Here is a 19,000-nt window from a genome sequence, read left to right as displayed (position 1 = left end):
AATTAAAAAACAAATGGTCATCCAGGTGGATAAGGCCAGTTAACTGTTCAATGAGAAATCCGCTCAGATATTTTCTCTTTGTGTCACAGCATAGCACCTAGGATGTAGTATGTTTTTAATTGGCTTACCCTATTTCATAGCAGCATCTCTCACAACCATAATTATTTTTTGTCCATATTTATCAGGACCCATACCAAATGAATGGTCCGGACCTCTTAATTAGCTTTAGCTCATTAGCTTTTCTAAGGTTACGGTGGCCTGTGTTCATGTTCGGCCTTTCAACTGGGTGGTTACATTTGGCTGAGCTAACGCCTAAAATCTGGCGCTTGAGGACAGTTTTGCATTTGTCTTGGTTTTATATTATCTCAGCAGGTAGAAATCCCATCACCACACATGACTGTACTGTTTCAGTGACTCTGGGGAAAGTTATGGTGCCATTTAAGGTTGACTGTTCATCTCAATCATGTCAAGTTGAGCTCTGCTGAGCAAGCTCTGTGGCAGGAGAGATTGGGAAAGTGTTGTGTAGTTAAGTCAAGTCTCCTCCTGTGCAAATATTCTAGTTTTGACTAACTTTTGTAAGCCAGTAGTCACACAGACAGCTGGTCTGTGCTCCACATTGATGTGAATGAGCACAGAGGCATGATATGGTCAGTTGAAGTTAATAATTGCAACCCAGAGTGTCAGTCATAAGATAACGTACAATCCTCCGAATGATTTAGTTGTGACAGGGACCCACCTTATAAGCACTGTGATAAAAAAAGAAAACGGAAAACTAAAGCAAAGCAGGAAAAATAGGCACTTCTACCTTTTTAAACATAGATAAAACAATGACATTTTTATTGATGTATATTGTTTGGCAATCACATTATCATTAAAACCATGTAAAGATGCATTATTTAAATTCTGATGAAAGATATGCTTTTATGTTGTACATCTACTGAACAAATCTATAAACATACAGCTCTTTTAAGGAAGATATGTACAGTTGCAAGAAAAAGTATGTGAACCCTTTGGAACTACCTGGATTTCTACATAAATTGGTCATAAAATGTGTTCTGATCTTCATCTAAGTCACAACAATAGACAAACCCAGTCTGCTTAAGCTAAAACCACACAAACAATATGTTTTTATTGAACACACCATGTAAACATTCACAGTGCAGGGTGGAAAAAGTATGTGAACCCTTGGATTTAATAACTGGTTGACCCTCCTTTGGCAGCAATAACCTCAACCAAACGTTTCCTATAGTTGCATATCAGACCTGCACAACGGTCAGGAGGAATTTTGGACCATTCCTCTTTACAAAACTGTTTCAGTTCAGCAATATTCTTGGGATGTCTGGTGTGAATCGCTCTCTTGAGGTCATGCCACAGCATCTCAATTGGGTTGAGGTCAGGACTCTGACTGGGCCACTCCAGAAGGAGTATTTTCTTCTGTTGAAGCCATTCTGTTGTTGATTTACTTCTGTGCTTTGGGTCGTTGTCCTGTTGCATCACCCATCTTCTGTTGAGCTTCAATTGGTGGACAGATGGCCTTAAGTTCTCCAGCAAAATGTCTTGATAAACTTGAGAATTCATTTTTCCGTCGATGATGGCAATCTGTCCAGGCCCTGAGGCAGCAAAGCAGCCCCAAACCATGATGCTCCCTCCACCATACTTCACAGTTGGGATGAGGTTTTGATGTTGGTGTGCTGTGCCTTTTTTTCTCCACACATAGCGTTGTGTGGTCCTTCCAAACAACTCAACTTTGGTTTCATCTGTCCACAGAATATTTTGCCAGTAGCGCTGTGGAACATCCAGGTGCTCTTTTGCAAACTTCAAACGTGCAGCAATCAGGGCACCTCCATTTTATGACCAACTTATGCAGAAATCCAGGTAATTCCAAAGGGTTCACAGACTTTTTCTTGCAACTGTAGATGAGAAAGCATCCCCGTGCCTTTATTCTTACATCAAATGTTTACGCTTAGACTTTCCTTGTAACCTGGGCACATCTCCAATGCACAGTTCTCTGGCTTTGCTTTAATTAGGGTGCAAATTATATCTGAGGAGATTCATAAGTACAGCAAGTGGGCAAGACAAATTGCCTAGGAAATGTCACATTAACATGTAATAAGACAGAACTAAGTATTCTCTAATTAGGTTGCCCTTTCAGAAAGGGGAGCATGTCTGTGATCCTGTGGAAAAGGATTTGAAGCTTTTTAGGGCTCTGACACATTTGGCATAGAACTATTTTACAGTTCATTATGTTGAAAAATTATACTAAACGGTATGATGCTTAATGCAAATGATGTTTCTTATGCCTGATTGTGTTACAGATTCTACTGGATACTGCATCACTTTTTAATAGGGATCTGCTCATTAGGGATGTTCCGATTAAATAATTTTGTATTTTATAAATCATTCAATAATCCCTATCCAGTATTCTTTTTTCCCTTGATAGTACAGCTGCACTTCACACTTCAAGTCCATTATATTCTGTTAATTTAAATCCAATTAAAATGCCAGACAACCCTCTTTGTAATTTTTGTGGATTACTTCTTTTCTTTTAAAACTGCCCTCTAGTGTTACTCACTTCATTTTGATTTGTGTTAAAGCAATGTTTGTATATTCCCATAAACCAGTCAGATGAGTAAAACTAGACGCAACGAGAGAACAATACGAAAGCCAGACCAATGAATCACACATGAGCATGATGGAGAAGAGTCACCTTCAGTTTTAATTAGTCCAGCAGCCAATTTTAAAACAGAGATAGAAAAAGATGGACTCGACTAATACTGACATTTGACAAAAGGAGTGAAGAGATCAGACATTGGGCCTCACTTCAAAGTTTGTTGATTCACTTACATGACTATTAATCTGGGATCCAAAATGTCATACACAGTATTTTAAGATGTTAACTATATTAACCGATCTCCACCTAGACCATACAAACTGTAAACTGGACTCATTTTGATGGAACATTGTAAATGAACATACATTTTTTTATGTGATTGTCGATTGATTTTCTTGATGATCAATGTTTCGTTAGTGTTGAATGCGACTTAATTCCTTTTTTTCAATATGTAGTATCAGTAGTAGTTTAAAAAGTCTACTCTCTGTAAGGTATGCAACTGAATAGAGGGGAGGGGAGGGGGGGGTCGCATAAATAATAAGATTAACATAAGAAGGGAACATTTATGGGCTGACACAAATCATTAACCAAAATCAACATACAGAAACAAACCCAAAACCCAACTTCAAGAAAAACGCAATAATATTAAACTGACATGTCTCCAGAGGTATTGGTATTAGTTATCTACACACTTTCATTTCAGATCAGACACACATGCCTCCTCTTCAAAAATGTCATGCATGGATCTGGTTTCTGGAGACAAAAAAACAAACTACAAACAAAACCAAACCAAACCGCACTTTACAAAATATTACTATACATATAATACCTCCAGATCAAACTCTGAATTTATATACAATAAAAAAGTTATTTTATCTCTTCTCTCCTAGAATCTATAACTGCGGACATGTGGTACAGAGCAACTCTTAAAAAACATAAACAAAGCGCAAAAAAGTACAACAAATACAACATTAAAACAAGATGAGTAAATAAAGAAAAACAAAGTACATGGCGCATAGAAAACTGAAATTGAACCTCAATTAAAGACAAAAAACGTACATTTAAGTTAAGCAACAATATCAAATTCACATTTTCCGCTTCATAACTATGCTGTGGGGTTGTGGCAAATCATGTCCCGTCATGGTCCGTTGCATGACCCTTTCTGACAACTGTCATAGAAACAACAAAAGCTGAATGCACTATCCTGTTGTCATGGTAAACAGTCCAACAGCAGGCCCAGTCAGTTTTTTGCGACCATTTTTCTTTTCCCACCGCCAACCCTCATCCCCAACTGATTCTGAAGGCATTCAGGTGAGTTTCTCTTTAGTTCATTGAAAACACCCAGCACCCCCTATACAATGTTCTTAATTGCATTCTCATTAAGCTTGTCCATGTAGTCCCTAAGTTCCTTTGAGTCCCCGAGCTCAATGTCCGGACATACCCATTTTATCTCACTGGTCTGCATTAGTGCTAATGGGCTGAGCACAGGACAACCATTACTGGACCTGACATTGGAAAAGGTTGTGAACTTCACCCTCTTTCTCTTGGTGGTGGGTGAGTTAAGGGATTCATTTCTGTGATCCCTCCCACTCAAACTACAGCCTCCCACACCGGTATTTCCACGCTGGATACCTCCATTCAATAGTTGACTCCCCTCCTCTAGGGTAGCGCTCAGCTCGTCCTGCTGCTGCTGCTGCAGACAGAGCCCCTCGTCCTGGCCCAGCCAAACCCAGTCGTGAGCATGGGGCATTGTCTCCGTGGTCTCCAGGGTCAGCTGCTTGCTACGGTACTTGTATGCATAAGATATGCAGTTAATGAGAAAAACCAGGATAGCAAGGCAGAAGACTCCAAGCAGAGCATACATCCCAATCTCCAGGTCTGTCAGTCCTCGTCGGGTAGGTAACAAGTCGTCCACAGTGCTGCGGCTACGAGGCAGCTCTGCCTGGTCTGGGAATTCTGATAATTCGTTTGGGACCCTGGCCCCGCTGTCTGCTGATAGACGGCCTCCATTAGGTCTCACTGGGACATGGCCCTTGATTGTTGTGGCGCCACGGTTGACCAACCCAGTTTCCATGTCTGAGATAGATCCACCGTAATATGGAGGATCTGGACGTGTACGCCGGTCTCCTGGTTGTCTGTATTGCCCCTCCGGTTGACCAAACCTTGTCTGTATGTTTGCCATTCCACTGGCTAAAATAGTACGTCGTTTTCCCTTCTGGCACAACACTGACGGGCTCATTTCAACGCGCACAAGCAAACCCTGTCCTTCCCCCTTGGCAACAATGATGGGCCACTTCCACGCCGCACTGCGCTGCACCGCCACCACCCGTTCATCCAAAGAGGTGGCAGTCAGAATAAAATGGGAAGGGTTATAGTTGTCCAGAGCAGTCATGGATCCATCACTGAACTGAAGCCAAGCACTAATGAGGGACTCCTAAGGAAATACACACACAAACAGAATTTGTATTCACTAAAACAGAGAAAATAACCCTGTAAATAAAATAACAGTAATCGGCTCATTCTAACTAATGCATAATAATGACCAGAGAAAACTGAGAGGCAAAATAAAGCATTAATCACAGTTGAAAGGCTCACGGAAACAACTGGATATGGAGCCATTATCCTGAAAGCTAAATATGCTTTTCTCTCTAAGGGAAGAGACGGTAGACCTTTTCCATTTGAAATTCTAATTACAGGAATAACAGAACTGTTCAGTGGTTGGATTTGGAAATCAAAGAGATGGCTTTACTATATCAAGAGGGAAATAATTATAAAGTAAAAATTGCGTATGCTCCATAAAATCTGTTTCAGCCATGGGTTTATAAACTCAATACAATGCAAAGTGCAGTGCTAATACGGTTAAGATTAGATTTTCCCTTATTTGGATGCATTTCATTCGTACCTGTTGGAGCGAGTCGATGACTTCCTGTGTGGTTGCAGTGGCGACAATGGCCCTGTTGCTCCCTGGGCTGAGCTGCAGGGACAAAGAGAGTCCAGAAACCAACTGCACCCCCAGCTCCGTCACACTCACTTTATCATCCAGCACCCTGATACTCCTCTCAGCCAGGACCGATGATGTCAGAGGGGACAGCACCTGCAACAAACAAATCAACTTGCTACTCATGGTGGAACATTAAGAACCAGGATGACATTGTTACTATGAATGAAGAGGAAGAGCCAATTTTCTAGCAGCTCATGTTGTTGACAATGATGTCCCTGCAGATGATAGAATGTCCTGTCCAGGAGCCTTCCAAGCCAAAGACTGCACTTTTATATTGTGTTTTATCAAAAGTTGCCTTTGCAGTTGCTTCTTCAAATTCAGTCAAACTCACTGAGTTTCAGTGGTTCACAATATGGAAACAGGCTTAAACTTGAATTTATGCTCAACAAGTCAAACACTATTTGACATTAAAGTCAAACATTATTTATCTTAACGGCCCGTCCCCACAGCGGCGTGCGTTGAAAGCTTCACCATTCACTCTGAATGGGGTGACGTCACTTTTCGCCAAATTGCCTTGTGGGAAGCGAAGCGGAGCTTTGCTGGCGTGGCTCGCTGCAAAAGTTGAGCAATGTTCAACTTTTGAAGCCTCGGCAGAAGCGTCAGCCAATCGAATCATATGCCAGTACAAGCTCTAGCCAATGAAACCGCTGCTTGTGTGTCAGGGGCGGGAGATTCATGTGATTGGTTGTTGGTCGAGTTTCAGACACGCCCGACGGCAAGCTTCAACGCACGCCGCTGTGGACGGGCCGTAACCGTTTAAAAACAGTTACAAATTGCTGTTGCAAAATACGTTTTTTATAATTTGACAAGGCTATGTATTTCAATATGTTCAGATACAGTACTAGATTATTCCCATTAGCCAAGACTAATACTTTTTGATTCCTTTACTATACCTCCCTATTCTTGTTTGTTTTCTGGATCAATACAAATGTAAATACAATTAAAGTTGCATTTCCTCTGTATTCTGCACTCACTAAATTAAGTTACAAATCCACATGCACATCAACTCTGCATTGTGATTACCAAACGCACCGAACATAAAACACTCCTAAACTCACATGCAAACCTATTATCTCCACCGCACAGTTCTCCATCTCCCTGAGTTGCCAGAGGCGTAAGCATGTAAATAGTTGTGATATTGTTATGTGATGAGAATCCCTCCCATCCGCTCCAATTAGGGCTCCAGACTCTCCTGCATCCGCCCCCGCATGGCTGCATTTACCAGCCGTAATGAACTGTCAGCACTAATAACTGCCTCGTTCTACAGACCCCTTTTCCCTGTTTTCATCCCTTTGGTTTACCTCTTGTTTTCCCCCTTTTGCCTCCCACACAGTGAAACTGATAATCTTGAATATTAAACAACGCTTAAATCAGTGTCGTCTCATAAAATGGGAAATTTGGTTTAACCTCATCTCTGGGATGAATGTAAAGGTTAAAAAGATAGACTGGGTGGTGATTATCACTCTTAAAAATAAGCATGCACACTGATTGTCTGGAAGTTTTTTGTACTGATAAAAGTAGAGCATAATAAGCTGTGACACGGAATGTTCATCAGAAACTAATGGGCTATGGTTAGTTAGAAATCATGGACATAATCACTGCTGCTCTTCTGCTAAAGGTTATACTTAAACCAGCAGCATATTTGCTCCACCTTTGGCTGTGTAGATTCACATCATTATCGGCTAGTGACATCTGGCTGCATTATATTTAAATCTAATCTAGGCGAATACAACATATGCTATATTCTTTGCTCAGCAACCACTAAGGCTTAAGAACCTTAGAAATATATGCAGGTAAATGTGTGTAAACGTCAATAAGGTATTTTAAACTTGTTTTTTGGTGCTTTTTTGTTGAATTTTCTTGGTCAATTCGAACTTCTGATATTTTAAGAACTACAACGGACAACATTCACCTAAAACTGTAAACAGTATTTATTTACCTATTTATTTATAGAAAAACCATTTATGAATCAGTATGTTTATAACGTAAAGGTGTTTGTATTATACGTATACATAGTAACTGTAAATTGCCTGCCAACACCTACTGACTGTGTATGGAGCAAGAGTTAGAAACCCAATGCTGTTGGCAGAACAGATCAATGCAAATACTCTAAACAGCATTGGGAATGATTTTAACAATATAATACATTTGAAGATATTTTACACATGGTCTGAAGAAATTGCAAAATTTGTTGTTCACTTCCTTTATGCTGTAATAGTCAGCAAAGTTGCAAAATCTGGCAAAATAAACTGGTGCAACCAACAATGTAACATATAACCCAGCACTTCCTAGACCTATTTCTGTTCGACACTTCTGTAGAGTTAAATGGCGAAATGTGTTTTGCATGCAGAAAGTCTATCCATAACATGTCAGAAAGACGGTGCTTGAATGAATTCTTTCATTTCTCCTCGGACACCATTGAATTTGCAGCACAGTATATTAATGATCACATTACCAATTCTATGGCCACTATGGAATATTTTAATACCTCAGTGGCCTTTTGAAATCCTTTGCTGTCATTTAATTGTCAAGTCCAAGTCCTTCATTGTAATTCTGAACAGTTTGATCAAAAATAAAACTCCTAATGCGTTTTTTATTCAAAGCCCTTGGACATTGGAGAATGGAGTGTATTGGTATTAACACTATGTTTAATGGATAATTGAGCAATGGCTCCTTCCATATATATTTTTAGAGAAACAAGCTCTCAATTTCACATAATCCTTTAAACAATGTCCACATTAGTTTATGGATTGTCTGTAATCCAGTACATTAACAAACAATAGGTATCAGTCCACACATGCAAAAACATTAGCACCGAAAAGGTAAAAACAATAGTTTGGTATACAAAATGGATCTCATTAACTAAATTGTTTGATTTCTAAAATGTCACAGCTTGGACTTAAAGTACTTTTGAGATATTTTCCTAATTGGCTTCCGAATACAAATAATAATAAATCAAAAACATGTTCTCCATAGTTCTTCTCAAGCAATGTTAAAATAAAAAAAAACATTGTGTAACTGCTACTGCATTGTTCATTATTTGCTGATTATACGAGTTATCCTGGGAAATCCTCAGCCCATAAGTTGCTGAAAGGTCAATGTGTACCTGTTTTGGAACCGCAGTATCTTTCAAAAAGACTGATTAAGTTGCCTAGAAGGAGCCAATAAAGGATGGTATGAATCTGTCCTTCGCATTGACTGTGAAAAAGATTCTAGTAAAACTAAAAAAGAGGTCACGGCAACATGGTGATACATGGTTTGTGTTGTTCTTAGGAAAATTAGGATGGCCACTGGAATACGGAAACCTGGTCTTCTTGTAAATGCCAGATTGGTGTTGATTTACGGTGCGAGCGGGCACGCGTGTCGTCCTGAGCTAACACCTGGTTGTAGTATTACAGAAATAGGAGAGAATGGGGGTGTTTGTGTGGGCGTAGGTAGAGAAAAAGGAGGGAAAGAGAGGCCGTAGAGGGGCAAGCTGTCATTAGACTGGCCTTGATGCTATGTTTCTCTGTCAGCTTAAGATAGAGCTTAAGTATTTGTGCTATGCTGCGATCAATGTTGTTTTTGTACTTTCTTACCTTTCCATGGCCAAACATGTCTTCTTTCCCCTCTATATTACTTCCAANTAAAACTAAAAAAGAGGTCACGGCAACATGGTGATACATGGTTTGTGTTGTTCTTAGGAAAATTAGGATGGCCACTGGAATACGGAAACCTGGTGGTTCATTGAGATCACGCTTTGCTTTCTCAAGAGTTTACATGTTTTTACTGGATTAAGCCCAGAAGCGTTGTCTTAAATCAAGTGAATGTTTTCCCTCAGAATGATTTAACCTTTTCCACAGACTACCTGACCAGCATACCAAAGACTACGCTGAAAACATAACTAATGCTTTGAGAAAAACATGTTGATATAATCGAAGAAACATTACATATTCTATTCCTTCTGTGGTATTGAGTTCACTGACAGAGTTTGCGTTTTAATGATAAAGGAAATCATCATTACCCTGAGGGAGAGCTAGAACAAGCTGCTCTGTAAATAAAGCTGTGTATTACCTGCAATGGCTTTAAATCCAATGTACCGGTAATTGTACAGATTTCTCTTTGGTTACTGCAGTGATAATGCTTGGAGTTCTGCATCAACAATCTGAGAGCACTTGTTCTGCAAGGTTGACCTTAAATGTGACTGAATTAAACAGATGTCATATTCTTTGTAATGTAGTTGTCAATGCTTTGTTTGTCTTTTGCTTATTTGCCATGAAAAACGAAGTAGCTTCTGCCACCATAGCCAGTATATAAGCGAGTATATAGCCAAACGTATAAAGGTAAACAAACAATTGCCATTAGTGACATAACATCTAGATCAGACAAATGCAAATATACCACATTATAACTTTGAAGCAATTTAAAGGTGCACCTTTTAAGTTTCTCTTTCTTTCCATTTCATCAGTATCAGTCTTAACACTCAATCCTAAATATCTTTTCATTTAGTTTTCTTCTATATAAACCATGCCCCTCACTCATGTAATCACTCCTGCAGTGCACTAAGCTCTACAATTGATAAATAAAAAAACGAGATTATGATTCCACTCCACCGCTTTCACACAGTGTTGTTCTCTGTTGTGCTATCTTGTAAATGCCAGATTGGTGTTGATTTACGGTGCGAGCGGGCACGCGTGTCGTCCTGAGCTAACACCTGGTTGTAGTATTACAGAAATAGGAGAGAATGGGGGTGTTTGTGTGGGCGTAGGTAGAGAAAAAGGAGGGAAAGAGAGGCCGTAGAGGGGCAAGCTGTCATTAGACTGGCCTTGATGCTATGTTTCTCTGTCAGCTTAAGATAGAGCTTAAGTATTTGTGCTATGCTGCGATCAATGTTGTTTTTGTACTTTCTTACCTTTCCATGGCCAAACATGTCTTCTTTCCCCTCTATATTACTTCCAATGGCTTATGTTGCTTTTATTTTCTTTCTGTACTATCTAGTTGTTTTTTGTTTTATGCCTCCAGACACAGAGCAACATTTGCACTCATCAGAGTTTTGTTTATGGCTAAAATTCCTTTCACCTTGATGCTCCATGATCACAAGTCAGTTCATTAGCTTTTAGAAGCCTGCTGTTGATCCTGGACAGGTAATACATTTGTGAACTCAACCACCACAACATTTTAGAAAGTCTTAAAGCCTTGTAGAGCTATGAGCTACCATTTATAAGTTACACATTTGTTCAATTGCTCAAGGACATTTTGATTTGTGGAGCTTCTCCTTTCCCCATGGATTGTTTAATATCCTGTTTTGAACAGAAAATAATTTTCTCAATGCATTTGTCTACTTCCTCTGCAATGCCTCCCATATATCCTTTTTCTACACCAACTCAATGACTGTTTGTTAGTGGAAAAAACATACCAGACGCATAAAGATTGAGGACGTTGGATTCAGAAAAATGCCACAAATGCCATGTTATTCTGAGTTGACTTAGGAATAGACCAAGTTTTATTTGTATTAATTGCACATTTAGTTTTGCTGCTCGCAAAAGCTATAGTGCAAGGTTTTTTGTCGACCGAAATGTATGTTGACACAACAGATGTGTCAGTCAATACTGATTGCTAAGGGCAAAAATAGCTCCCCTATCCAAAAAAAACGACCTCAAACATGACCACGTCAGTCTAAAAACTGAGGAAAAGTGAAACAAAATGGCAGTGTGCTTATCAGGCAAACAAAAGACACACACTCAACACACACCTGTATTTTGGTGATCCCAGGGCTCAGTCCTATAAGGACTTGGCCATCCAGCAGTTGTGCGACCTTCGGGACCTCCACCCTCAGAGAGTCCTTGACCATTTGTGTGACCTCCACCTGCCAGTCGCTGCCCAGCAGGAAGTTCTGCTGGCCCTGCCCCTCCTCCTCCGTGGCCCCTTTAACTTCTCCCGTATCTGCTATAAAGTGTGTGAGGACGCGCAGGGTGGTGCTCTGATACTGCGCCACACAGCCGCTGTCTGTCCTCCCGCCAGCTGCATCGTCGTCTTCCTCTCTGTCGTCAGTGACTCTCTCATACCTGCATCAATGGGAAAGAGTAAATAATCAATGAGAATAAAGGATTGATCGATAACTTCTGAAAGAGGCAGAAAGCATACTTGTTCCTGAAGAAAAAAGTAAGGAACACACTTATCTGTATATGAAAACAAAACTGAAGGTCATCACCAGCATAATTCAACTTTTTTTAAATCTCAATTCACTTTAGTCCCAGTTTTCATTATCACCATTAATGGCCATGAAGTGCGAACCCTCTGATGTATTTACTGCAGCCGATGCCTCCACTGTGCTGCAGGTTTACTCGACCTCCCGAAAGTCATATGCTCCCAGTGTTATCAAAAATCCATTAAAAACAGCTTGCAGAGACAAACTGCTGCCTTTCTTGTTTTCTCATTTTCTTTCAAAGGGCAACTGATATTTTGCTGTATGTCTGCCATTTATTTAGCCCACGGCAAACGCTTTGCAGATCTCTGAAAGATATGTTTTGTAACAAATAAATGCAAACCCAGTCTGGGAATTTTGTGACACTTTCCCTCTTATTTAAGTCACATTTTATAAGGCCTTTTATCACTTTTACAGAGCCACATTAGAGTTGGGAAGGTCGCAAATGAAGGACAGGATTGGAAATTGGAGAAATCCTGCAAAGAATAACGAAAGAGGGCTAAGTGGTTCCATCTGCGATCTAATCAGACATCCACACATTGATAGAAATAGACAGCTTGGTACAATTTAAAGTGGACCTATCATGCTATATTTGAAACATATATTGTAGGGCCATACCCATACAAAACATGTTTGTGAAGTTTTTTTTTCAAAATAACAAACAAATCACCCATTGTAGCCATGACTCATACTGCTCAAACCCCTCTTTTGCTGCCCTGTTGGAGGAACGCGGATCTTGGGTCCTTAGCTTGAAAAAAAGAAAAGAAGAGGAGGCGGAGCTAATGCCTGATCAGAATTCTACCGGAGATAAAGTTAAATTCTGCTGTGATAAAACGCCATCCTGTCCAAACCACGTCAAGGATTATTTCTGAAATAGTATGGAGCTCAAATGCTTTTTCTCTTGCCGGTTTATCACAAGGTGAGTTCCTTTTTTTATTTCCTGCTTTTTAAACACATGCGCTCTCCAGTACAGGTTAGCTCTGAGTGTTAGCGAGGCTTGCTAATGTAAACAAAGACGTCCAAAACACGTCAGGCATTGTTTCTGATAGCAACTTTCTGTGGGTCCGCTGCCGATTTCACTTCAGTTCGGATGGAATCTGTAACCGCTCGTTGTCCTATTTTTAAAAGATTTGGGTACGGTGGAAAAGAGAGGGTTTTATTTTCTGACGCTGCGTGAGTTCCCCGACGCACAGGGGACAAATATTTATGTATAAAAGACTTTCGCATGATAGGTCCCCTTTAAAGTAAAAACTGTTTCAATACCATTACTAGGCAAAATGTACATCGCACATACATGTTTAACTGCAATTATAACATTACAAAACTCAACGGGATAGATAAGAACAGTTGATATCCTACTTTGCTATATTAAGGATCAAATTGATTCTGTTCTGTTCGTCTAGTATTTTCTAAGTGGGTTGTCCTAAATCAAAAGTATAATGTACCTCCCATAGGTTGTAGGTTCCAAATATTTTCAAAAATACATAAAAAACACTTGTAGACAGAAATTGCTCCCTCAACTTCTACGATACATCATACCCAGCAACAACATAGTGTATTTCTTGGTCTCAATGCTAAACCATCTGAGCTGCAGTGACGGGTGAAATGTGGCCTTGGGACACAGATCTGCTCTAAAGAGTAAACCTTGTTGACGATGAAAAAAAACATTGCTGTAACTGTTAACCGTAAACATCACTCTTATCCATCCACAAACTTCATCTTCCATCGATCTTTATTACCACAACGGTCTGTTTTGCTCTCCTGTGCATTGCCATATCTCTTCCATGGCTGACTCTCACTCTATATTTTCGATAACATTTTCTAACTTGACTTTCCTGTAATCTATTTTTCAACTCCCTCAGTCTGCATTTCTCACCTGTATCCTCTGTCCCTCTTCCAGCTCAGCCTGCATCTACCTCTCTAACAGTCATGTGGCCGGGGGGGAGTGACAGTGACAGTTTCCATTAGGTTTAATGAGGCATGGCCGGTCAGGCAGAAAACGGGCTGACAGGTTAACATGCTGTGGCCCAATGGCTTGGCTTAGTTCCTAACCTGCCTTTCATCCCCTCCCCTTCCCTTCCTCCCTGTCAGCTGAGGGACGGCGGGCTAAACCAAGGTGACATTTGTGGCTGGCAACAGAAACATGAGGTCAGGTCATGTTTGTCGCGGTGAGTGACAGGTCAGCCAAGGTGTTGCCGTGCAAAAAGGTGATGAATGTGAATGGGCCTCCACGCACACAATGATAAACAATGCCAAGAAACCTTTTATTTTTCTTCATTGTGCCTTTGGTGTTTCCACCTCGTTCATATCGTGCATTTTTTATGAAGTGATGCACTTGACAGGCCTGACTGATGGGATCAGGCATGGACAGCAGAGGGTATTTGTATTACAGTGCCACCCTGTGGAGTCTAGGAAATTGGAAAATATCACTGCAGTAACTTTGAGCTAGCATAGTAAAAAGATGTTTCCAGTAAAGAGGTTCTGTGCATATAAAGAATTATTAAAGCAGTTATTTCTATAACATCCATTGTGAGTGTTAATTTGCCAGGCCTATTAAAAATCAGATTTCTTCACACAGCCTTATCCATCAATCCCAGGATTATTTCCATTTATTATTATGTACAAATTGGGACTTCACGTTCTCACTTATTGTTCATTTAAATGCTATCAATTAGGGGACCTATATTTCAAAGACGACATCACATAATTGCTGTTTTCATTTCACAGTAGGAATTGTGCATGAATGTAATATCCTGGCTCTAATGAACTGGGTATGGAACAATTTAATTCATTTTTAAATCACAAAAACTGTGCTTTTTTTACTTCACCATAGTTACTGTCTAAGATCACAGTGAATAGTAATTTGTAAAAAATGCTATTAATAAATATAAATGAGTCAGTGTCCATCAGTGATCATTTATTTTTATTATGAGGGTTATTTCTTATTTTAATAAAATGTATTCATAGTTCAAGAAAATATTTGTATTAAAACTCCCTGCACACTTTGTCCCTTTTCAGCCTTAGGAATTTTGTCCATGATCTGTAATGCTCAAAATTATAACTCATTTCTTATTCGGTTACTTTTTGGCGGATAATATTCGACACTCGTTACACCACCTTTGCAGCTGCACCTGCATTTTATGCCTCATATGTCTTCAACCACCTTTCAAATCCAATTTAATGCAGCCTTCATTAATTTAACCAAGTGTCAAATGGGATTCTCATTCAGGCAGGGTTTGTTAAGACAAATCTCCTAGGTTAATGACCTAAATAAAGCAATTCAGGATATGACCTTGGACTATTTTAATATGGCCAAGTTGTGCGTTTAAATATATGTTACTGGGAGAAAGCTTTTCTATTAAGGAAGGACCTTGTTCACAGGTTAAGTATTGGTTTAAGTATTAAACCATTTAGCTGTGAATGTAGTGCTGCAGTTACATTGAATAGGTGTAACATGTAGCCGAATACAGTGATGGAATATTCTTTAACTAAATATATTTGACTGAATGCTGTACTTGCATAGCATTTGAAGTTACGTGTACTTTACATGAGTGATTGTATTTAATGCTGTTTTTTATTCTTAATATTGAAAGCCAGTATTGAACCTTTTTATTCATAACTATTAATTGACAACTTTAAATTCAGATTATTAGCTAATACAAAATAAAAATCAACTAACAAGCCAACATTTATATAAAAGTTAACATATCCAGCAGAAATCATTACATTTTTTTAATTAACTCCACCTTTACCGGGTGTAATGGAGACATTTATACTTATCATAAACCATTAATTGCATTTATATTATTATGAAATGAGCCATAACCATTTTGTACTTAGAGTTCTAAGTACTGGAGTAATGGCATCAGAAATACTTCAGTAAGATTTTAAAGGCAGGACTTTAACTTATAACAGAGTATTTTTACACTGTGGTATTGCTACTTATTCCACCACTGACAGTTTATGTGCCACTGGCCTTACCTCCGGTTGCCTGTACTAGCGGGGACCCTCCAGCCTTTGATCTGGCTGAGCTCGGGGTCGGCCACATCGATGAGGAGGGGCAGGCGGGGCATCCACACGCTCATCTCCAGCTGGGCGCTGAGGAAACTGTACGTAAAGTTGAGCATCACCCTGGTCCTTCCTCTTGTCTCCTTCCCGTTGACATACACATAGTCACATCGCTCTGACACCTAGAGAGAAAAGGGGAAGATTAGACGAGCAGGAGCATAATAGCCAAACCTAAAAAGATACAGAAACAAGCTAATTATGTAATAACAGCTTCTTCAAATGTATTCTTTATAACAAATGTGTGTAGTGGACACAATATATCATTTGGAATGCTTTAAGGAAGATCAAGGTGTTTTCTTGGTATTTTGAAATGCTGGATGGTGGAAGAAATTGCCACTGCTTTAATGAGCCCTCGAAGTCTTGAACATCTCCTGGCTTTCCTGTGTGTGTGTGTGTGTGTGTGTGTGTGTGTGTGTGTGTGTGTGTGTGTGTGTGTGTGTGTGTGTGTGTGTGTGTGTGTGTGTGTGTGTGTGTGTGTGTGTGTGTGAATGTAAGCAGATGCATCTTTATTGCACATGCACACAGGACAATGTGTGCCACTAATGTGCCTTTGGTCCAACTTAACAGATGGAGCTGAAAAAAGAGGAAAACCTTCAGAGCAAAACTCTTGCTCGAACCAAATTACGATTGGCCGCATCGGTTACCGTGGTTTCTCAGATGCATCTCCAACAGGGATACATAGCAGGGACATAAGAAATGTGTTTTATCTTCAGAGCGCCAGAAGAAATATTTTCTCAATCTCTGTCGTCAATGTTTGTGTTTGTAATCACTTGCAATTCAATTCAATTATTTCTATCTCAAATACCATCTTAAGCTTGATTGGCACAACTGGTAATTTCAGCACATGTATTCACGGAATTGCCCCTTTGTAACAAATCACCAGAAGACTGTCATCTGTGTCCACTTCTTTGCATATAATTTGGCAGCTTTACTCTCAAATGATGTCAGACCAGCCTCCTTGTCAGTACTCTCCTCCTCCTCCTCCATTTTCTTTTCCTCTTTCTCTCCCACTCTTCATACCAAAACATCACTGTAACTCCTACATGTTCAGTCTTTCTGTGTTGAGAAAACAATGTGCTTCAGAATTATACTAAGTGGTGAGGGGAAGGTTTAAGATTTGAAATGAAGTTTTCTTTCAATGATTGGTTTCAGAAATCAAATTTAGGTTCACAATCAAGTCATCTGTGGCATGATGAGAAAACAATATACAACCCACATCTGTCATGTGTTTTACTGGCTATTGAACATTAGCATTGTTGAGCAGAGCGCTAGTGATAGGATCAACAGTGCAAGTCTAATGATGACTTTGTACGATTTCATGGTCGTTATTAACAATATCAAACAATTATTAGTTTGATTAACTGGAAAAACAAGTGCTTGATGCAAATAGGTCTGCCATCTTTTTTGCATGATTAATCAATAGGCGTACAATTCATTGTCAACACTTTACTTTTGAGATTTACTTATTGCCAAAGACAAAAAGACTAAAATTGACTGTTCATGGCTTTTTAAAATGTGAGGTTTTTCGGCCTAACAATATTTGATACCGTTTTAATTTAAATATAGCTGGGATTATAGTCGAGCAGACATAACAAGACATATGAAGGAATCAAATTGAGTACTGAGAAATTATTATGGTCATTTTTAATGACACATAAATGACTAATCCTATCAACAAAGTTACAGCCTTCAATGCATTTAACAGCTTTTAAGCTGATTCAGGCAGCAGAGATAAATAATACAGTAAAATACTTATCTGATATTGACAGTGCTCAACAATTCCTGAAGGTTTTATTCTTTAGAAGTGATAAGAGGCCTAGCCTAAATCTATTTTTAAATGTAGAGCAAAGTGCTTTTGGAAGGAAATAAAAACTGTGGCTTCTCTTGTTGTCTTTTATAGTATTTCATTGGACAGAAGAGCACTGCAGTTGTGTCTTGAAATTAGTTGTACACTACAATATGCTAGGTACATGTATTATATTTCATAAATGTAATATAACAAAAAATCCAGTTTACTTACGTATTTGAATAATTACAGCTCTCGTTGGCTGTGAACAGTTGATGCGAGTTACAGTAATGATAACGGATCAGATACTGTTAGTGAATGTGTCTATTTGGTAGGTGTGTTCACATTGAAGTAACAGAAACACACACATAGACGACATGCACCAATGTGCAGGCTTTCAAAGGGCAACCATCCAAAGAATGAGCTGAAAAACTCTACTTCACTCCTCATTGAGTCTCTTAAGCCTCTCCTCTATTTTTGTTCCTTTTGCCATGTTCATTTTCTCTCTCCCCCTTCTCTCTCTTTCCCTCTCCCTCCCTGTCTCCCACCCCAATGCTGAACACATTTTCTGTCAGCTCACTTCTACCTTTCAATCTGTAGTTTTGTACCACTTCCGTATCTAAATTCTAGATCCATCTTCCCCTTATGAAAGTCATCAGAAATGATAACCATAAAGATTTAATTGTGATCTCTCGAAGGTGACATCCCCCGCTCTGCATGAGCAATGTATCACTGTGAATGTGTCACGAGGCCCTGCAAAAATCAATGTCACTTCTCAATGGAAACAATCCATTGTTTCGCTAATAATGCAGTTTTCGAATTGATGCAGAGTGGCAAACACAGATAAGACACAGCGGGATCAAATTCAGTGTGAGGCATACGCGGATGAGTTTGTGACTGAAATGATATCTGACAAAAAATGTCTGTACTGGGACAATTCTGTTGCGGCTGTTTTGTAAAGTATGTCAAGATTTCTTTCATTCCCCTCAAATATATTTGTCGTAACAGGTGACACATTCAGGGCGCTGAGCAGAAGTGCATTTTTTCTGCTTCTTGGACCATCAAGTATGTTCGGTTTCCATCATTGTCAACTATAAAGATCTCTTAAATATATAAAGTTAATTGTAGTAGGAGGCTCAACTGTTTATTAATACACCTTGTGCTCGACATCATGAGAACAATCTAGTACAACTCGAACTGAAACTGAATATCTAAACACATGCTTGTTTTGATTTTGTTGATTTTGTCTTACAATCAATATTCCCCTTCTAAATCAATAAATATAGACAATATTGTCTCATCTTTAGCTTACAATTTAGGTTTTAGGTTTGTTTCACATAAACACTTCCT

The 19,000-nt window shown here is 39.3% G+C and overlaps 1 protein-coding gene across 1 annotated transcript in view; it reads right to left on the bottom strand.

Annotated features, from left to right (window-relative positions):
• Nucleotides 1–2,710: 2,710 nt before the first annotated feature.
• The window catches only part of LOC104950827 (transmembrane protein 132D-like), a gene marked incomplete at its 5' end in the record, with an annotated part of 36,151 nt that continues 19,861 nt past the window's right edge, over nucleotides 2,711–19,000 (bottom strand). The window contains 4 exons of the mRNA XM_010777404.1: nucleotides 2,711–5,045; nucleotides 5,514–5,705; nucleotides 11,344–11,656; nucleotides 15,778–15,986. Of these exons, the coding sequence (XP_010775706.1) occupies nucleotides 3,963–5,045; nucleotides 5,514–5,705; nucleotides 11,344–11,656; nucleotides 15,778–15,986 (1,797 nt within the window). The remainder of the gene's footprint in view (nucleotides 5,046–5,513; nucleotides 5,706–11,343; nucleotides 11,657–15,777; nucleotides 15,987–19,000) is intronic.

This window comes from Notothenia coriiceps, unplaced genomic scaffold (genome assembly GCF_000735185.1).
Source record: "Notothenia coriiceps isolate Sejong01 unplaced genomic scaffold, NC01 NC01_scaffold00018151, whole genome shotgun sequence".
NCBI classification, from domain to species: domain Eukaryota; kingdom Metazoa; phylum Chordata; class Actinopteri; order Perciformes; family Nototheniidae; genus Notothenia; species Notothenia coriiceps.
The sequence above is the reverse complement of the archived record's forward strand: the minus strand, read 5'-3'. Positions and strand labels throughout refer to the sequence as shown.